Below are 6,634 nucleotides of genomic sequence, written 5' to 3' on the forward strand. Positions count from 1 at the left end.
CTAGTTTAATATCTATTATTAGAGGAAACCCCAAAGACCTGAGACACCGAGACAAGGAATGAGGAAAAGGAACATGGGAGCGAGAGAAATGACTGAAGGAAAAAAATAAAATAAAAAAATATCACATGATGGAAACAGTGGTCATGTATTTTTAGTAGAAAGGGGAATTCAGAGTTGAACAGGATGATAAAATATTTGGTGTCTCTGACCACTACAGACAGCAAAATTATTAATTATGAAATTTATGAAAAGGGATTCAGTAAATAAAAATGGTTTGACCACATGAACTTAAGATTTATTGTTTTATAATAATAATTTGATGACGCATCAAATCAATTAATAATATTCTCTAGTATTAGTTGCAGAATATTTGGAAAGGGCATAATATTTTTAAATTTTGTTTCCTTTCTCAGAGACATTTGTTGCATTTATGCAGGGATTCATTCAAAACACCTCATTTTTAACTGTGTGAACATCAGCTGGATCCTCCTGCTGAAAAAAAAAACCTAAACTGTCACTAAAACGTCTTGCTGACATTGAATGACAAATTTTCTACTTTTAAAAAAGCCAATTTTCTGTTCCTTTACTAAACAGTAAAAGGCTGTTTAGATTTGCTCTGAACACTTTTCTGGGAGTTCAGCATTAAAACTGTTTGTTCTGCTGTTAAACTCATCGAAAGGTTATGTCAGCGTTTTTTCTCCTCAACATTTTGCAAAGATTCAAAACCTTAGATAAATTTAATACATCGTACCATTTTAATACAGCAATATTGTCGTAAAACTACTTCACTCTGACGACTTGTTTTTTAAGAAAAATGTTTATAAAAACCATTATTTGCAGCATAATTTCAGACATATAAGTAAAAAAGACAATAATTATGTCTAGTGTAAATAATAAACCAGTATTTTTTTTCTTTTCTGGGACCATATGTTTGATTCAGATTTAAAATACATTAAAATAGTTCAATTTTTTTGATGTATTAGCTAAAACAGACATGAAAATAGACAAATTATTCTAATTTTGATTACCTCTCAACCAATAAAAATTAAATAATTTTTTCAACAACCATAKTCATTCACCAAATTTAAGGTGCTATTAAAATACCATGAAGTATCTATACCCACGCACTGAGTTTAGCACATGAAAGCAGGTGAAAAAAGTACATTTAAATCTTATTGTCCTATTTGTTTTCATAGTAATGCAGGAGAGGGTTCTAGGGAAAGGAATCTGAAACAACAAGGAGAGGATTGGGCGATCCTAAACATAAAAAGATATTAAATAATTTATTTTGTAACCAGCCYTCCTTGATGCCACGACCCTCTTGTTGCTTTTTCAGACAAGTCAGGCAAGTTGTTTCCTTTCAAAGTCGTTGCATCTCAGAACTGTAAAGCGTTTTCTTCTCCTCATCTCCTTTCTGCCCAGTTCAGCGCTTTTCGCTTTAACATACCGGTAATTAAAAGTTGAGCACCTGGAAGCGTCACAGAGGTTTAAAAGAAACAGACCTATAMTTTTGGTGCAATGATTGAGGTCAGAACTCCTTGCTTTCAGTGTGAAAGCATAATGATAGTCATGGTTTTAAAATGATCATTTGATGACTTCTTATCATTAAATCGTAGGTTTACAGAGGAGACAAWGAGAATAAACAGTTTTACAGAGCTGAGAGGTCACTGCTGCTAAGAGTTCGAAGCTCTAGAGAGAGTGCAGATAAAGATGCTTCAGTGAGAAGGGAGGGGAGGTTTAAAGAAAAATAAAGATTAAAAAAAGGCATAGTAAAGTGTTGAGGTTGCAGTCTGTTGCAATGCTAGAATCCATGAAATCTTGAACTAATGCCGGTCCATGCAGACGAACGCACACGCCTTACGAAGAAAAGCCGCGTTTTTCTTCACGGCTCCACGGAGAGACAGAAAACGACGAGCTTTACCTGGAGGACAGAGAGCACGACTCAGCAAGACAAGCAGGAGCATGAGCACACACGCTGCGGTGTGCACTTGGTTCTGACCACAGTGATACAAAAAAAAAAAATGCACACAAACTACAAATACAAGCACAAATGATTACAAAAAATACAGTGAATTCTCCCACAAATGTTACATTTTGCTCGTTTCGTGACTTTTGAAACAACCGTAATTTAAAGCGTAAAGGAAGTTCTGTTTGTTCTGTACAGAAATCAGAACCTTTGAAATCAGATCCAGTTCTCAAGATCTGCAGCTCCGACTCGAGAGGAATTACACAGCAGAAAACAAAGCATCTGTTACGATGAAATTATTATCCTTGCAAAAATCGAAGGAAGTTTAATTTTTTTCTTAATGTTCTCTCTGCTTAACCACACTCCTGCACTGTTTGTATTACATGCTAACCCCATTACTGAGGTCATTGTTTTGTTTGTTTTACTGCTATTTTCAGTGATTCAAGTCATGAAATAATGCAGCGTATTAGAAATAAAAGCCTTTATAATGAATCCTTCATGCTGAAACAGAAGTAAATGGTTAACAGAGCAACCAGACATAARACAGGAAGTTTAGTAATTGTTTAAACACGCGCTCGCACTGTAGATGTTGACATCTTTAACAAAGCTGAAACTAAATTGAAGCATACAGACACACAGGCTTTCGTATTCTTGGTAAGTTAGAGCATTAGAAAAAAGCGTGGTATAATGAGCTGATGAATGTGTTACAACACATTCTTCAACTTATCTTCCTAATACATCCCTAATAAATCTTTTTTAAAAGTCACAATCACACAGRTGCAAACACACACCATCCTGAGAGTCAGCAGAGTGACAGAACCAAGCAAGCTTTCTGGTCTTCTTAGTGAGGTGGGCTGGTGCAATCCCTGCCATGGCAAGATTGGCAGGGTGCCGAAGTAAGATGACAGCATGCAACAGGATGGGTGAGAACATGGAAAACACAAACACACGCACACACAAAATCCCCAAAAACAAACCAAAACAAAGTTTAAACTCTACACTTCGGAGATGACAGAAGACACATGAGAATGATCAGATGAAACGTATTACAGAATGCAGTAATTTGGCTATTTCTAACCTGAAACGTATAAAAATGATGAGATCTTTGATCATCATTAACACACCAAACAAAAAAGAGATACAAAGACTTGTTGGACACTGAACTCATCCACAAAAAGAAAAAMAAAACTTTCATAAGAAGTAGGAACTTAAAAATAGCAACGCATTTCAGCAAAACAAGCACCTGCTTGTGAAGGTACAAGACATTTTTCACTCTTTGTTCTGATGGGATGATTTTTAAAACACTCACTCACACTCGTTCTCACAGCGACTATATTTTTATCCCTTCGTCTTTGTTTTGTTCTCCCATCTCTTGCCATCTATTCCCCGAGTCTCCCATCGCCTCTTATGGCAGGTGTGCTGGGTAAAAGCAGGTCTATCCAAAAAAAAAAAAAAAGTCCTGGGCAGTGGGGACAAACTGCTCTCATTCATCTTCCAACGGGGGGGATCTATCCATCCAGGAGACGGAGGCAGAGCAATCCAAAGCGTGAGCGACTTGATTTTTCACGTTCACAAAMAGAGGATTGATGGATCTTTTCCAAGCAGAACTTTGGATCTCGAGCATCCATCATTTTGTCAGATCATCAACAGTCGATAGCCTAAGTGTTGCTGTTTATTTAACTTAATCATGCAAATGACAAGTAATTTGAATTCTTGACTACAACTATATTGGATATACGATAAGGCATTGTGCCATTTTCCAGTTTGGACACTGAAAATACCGTAATATGTGGTGGTTTCTAAATTGGCCACATACTGTATTTGTTTGTTTGTGACATATTTGCAGCATTTGTCAGAATGCTAACAGGTGAGCACAAGCAAATCAGTTCCAGGTTAAAGTCAATGGGTTATTCCTTCTTAGACCGTGATCATTTCTGGAGATACCCACTAGATTAGTTTTTTTCCCCCCTGATATGCCCTCAGTGTGTCTCGAAACGAACCACCATCTTTGTCGAAGAGGAGCAGACTGTGCAGGCTGTGTGCACAATGCATGCTGTCTCTGTATAATTACTCTTCATTATTCACTCATTCATCTCAAGTGTGAGCAAGCTGTGTTTTGGGCCCTTACAAAACAACTCTCAGTACATACTGCATGTCAGAGCCTCTTTTCCTTTCTATCCTTTACACCCCACAGCACACACACATTCATATTTTTTATCCTTATTAGAACCGTGTATTTACTTTTATTCATATCTGTAGCCTACCCATGACCTTTATCTTAAACTAAACCTAAACCAACCCTTCACACCTTAGCTCCAGTTCAAACCCAAAAATGGCACTCCACCACATTAGGACCGAGCTTTCATCATCTTAAAGTGTAGTGGTCCAGATAAGGTTAATGTGTATATAAGAAATGTCCAAAAAAAAGTAACAAAAACCAGGTACACACACACACAGACATGAGCAAAGACTGCGTTGCCTTTGGTGTCGGGTGTTAATAAAACTTCCAGGTTAAGGAAAGACAGTAAAGTCTTGGAGAAACACACTTCTTGCACGGCTGTTTCTCTCTGAAAGTGTTGTTGAGAAAAAGACAGAGTGTTAATTTGTTGTGTACATTTCCGACAAACTACAAGCACACACAGTCCTTTGGGGTGCGTGCCAGCGGAAAGTGCACATTTGTGTTTTTGACAATGTGTTTCCAGAGGCTATTAGCTGCAGTCTGACACGTTCCACTAATATCTAAACAAGTTTGAAATCACAGGAGGGTTGAATTGTAATATCTTCTCATGGTGACGGCTGCAGGTTGCTCATTTCCTGACTGTGCCTCTGTGCATATGTATGTTCTGCACATTGTCAGTGCATCCCAAACAGTCTTGGTCAAAGTTCTCATCCTTCAGTTCAGAACTTCCTCACCAGTGCCAACATTGSCAATCAACRATTCAAAAATCATAATCAGCAGTTCTTYTGATAGTTAAATAACATATTGTGCTGTACTCACGGTTTCTGGGTTTGTCATCGTCTAAGCCCTCCTCTTCATTCTCTGGGTCRATGTCTTCTGCCTGAGTGATCCAGTCTAAATAGCCCTACGTTGGCAAACACARACAAGAGGAATACAGATTACCCAATATGGATAAAAATATATTGGAAACAAGCTTTTGTTTATCCGAAACATGTTCTAACTTTAAAGAGTAACTCCATGGTTAAAGGTTGATCTGACAACTTGTGACGTTGCTTGAAAATTATAAACGAGTCCATGTGATGCTTATTGCATCTGGGCCCCCGTTAAATAAACACGCTCCTGCAGAAASACAAACCTTGAGGTCTTCTTCCAGTTGCTGTTTTTCTCTAAGTTTCTGGAAGTCACCACGTGCCTTGGCCTTCTCTCTTTCCTTGGAAAACTCTCTGGAAAGGAGGACAGGGGGAGGGAAAGGGGGTAGCAGAGTAGACGGATTGGGGAAGGAGGAGCGAAAAAGAGGAAGACAGGAAACAAGAATCTGAAAATCCAGACTGAAGCTTTTGCCAAAAGTGACAGTGTGGTATTAAACAAAGTATTACACATTTAGCATGAAGGAAAAGCTGCAAAAAGGGGAAACGTGGAGGCAGAACAGCTTTGCTAAAGGAGAAAAGATGTTAGTGCGCGAATGTAGATCAAAAACTGGAGCTTTTAGTTTCCCTGAAGTGTCAGCCTTRAAGCAAAAACCTTGAAAGGAAGAACATGACTTTAACAAAACAAATGAACAGGATGACATGCAGGTGTTTCTCTTCCCACCAAGGCAGCTGTCATGTAAACATGAGGAGTATACCACAGGAACAAAAGAAAAGTCTGTTTAGGTTATGGACCCCTGCTCTGATTGGTAGCTATACTGTAATGGTGTGGTATGGTATCTGGAAGGCATGAAGGTCCTGTCACACTATGATGTTTTAGACAACTTATGCCAACTTATGTAAAGTTTGGAGACATCTACATTGAAGATGGAATTAAAAAAAATCAACTGGAATCTTCTTTTGACACAAGTTTAAAATGTCATAGTGTTACAGGGCCTTAAGGGAGACATACCTTGCTTTAAAATCATATTTTTATATTTAAATCATTTAGTTGAGGTCTATATAAAGTCTAAATGCAATGCTTTGGTCTGATTTCCTCGTTAATGTAACTCCACAAGCCCCTCTTTCACTCCTTTTTCTGAGCTGCGTCTCAGCTAAACTCGCTTTGAGGCTCTCTTTAAATCTTGTACCTTGAAAGGGGTTTACGACTATATATCGGTGCAGAAACTTTTTTATTTACAAACTAATTAAAAGATGTCAGCAACAAGAAACTTGCCCATCCAGCCTTACACGTTGGAGCCAGAGTCTGACCCAGAGCCAGGAGAGACTGAAGACCACCAAAATGTAGTTGGTAAGTCCAGACCTTATTTGGTACCTCTGTTGCAAATAATTTGATGTAATAGTTCAGAAAACGTCATAGAAAACATGTTGAAAAATAAGACCTAAACAGCATATAAAGATATCTAGACAGCACCAGGAGAAACTAAATTCAAATTGTTTGCACTCCTAAAGACTCCAAGTGTGCAATTAAATGCATTTAAAGGCTAAAAAAGCGGTTCCCTTTCAGTCAATTCACTCGGTACAACATCATGTATGGGAACCACGCCCCTGCGTGTCCTGGCT

The 6,634-nt window shown here is 38.1% G+C and overlaps 1 protein-coding gene across 7 annotated transcripts in view; it reads right to left on the reverse strand.

Moving 5' to 3' along the window:
• cacna1c (calcium channel, voltage-dependent, L type, alpha 1C subunit) overlaps positions 1-6,634 on the reverse strand; it is a 189,921-nt gene that overhangs the window by 51,326 nt on the left and 131,961 nt on the right. For 6 of the 7 annotated variants that reach the window (XM_014004815.1, XM_014004817.1, XM_014004814.1 and 3 more), the window contains 2 exons: positions 5,281-5,368; positions 4,965-5,049 (listed from right to left, as the gene is read on the reverse strand). In XM_014004815.1, the coding sequence (XP_013860269.1) occupies positions 4,965-5,049; positions 5,281-5,368 (173 nt within the window). Of the gene's footprint in view, positions 1-1,852; positions 2,183-4,964; positions 5,050-5,280; positions 5,369-6,634 lie in introns of those variants that run through there. The other variant, XM_014004816.1, reaches the window with a different exon arrangement.

The sequence above is a fragment of the Austrofundulus limnaeus genome, unplaced genomic scaffold (genome assembly GCF_001266775.1).
Source record: "Austrofundulus limnaeus strain Quisiro unplaced genomic scaffold, Austrofundulus_limnaeus-1.0 Scaffold26, whole genome shotgun sequence".
NCBI lineage: Eukaryota > Metazoa > Chordata > Actinopteri > Cyprinodontiformes > Rivulidae > Austrofundulus > Austrofundulus limnaeus.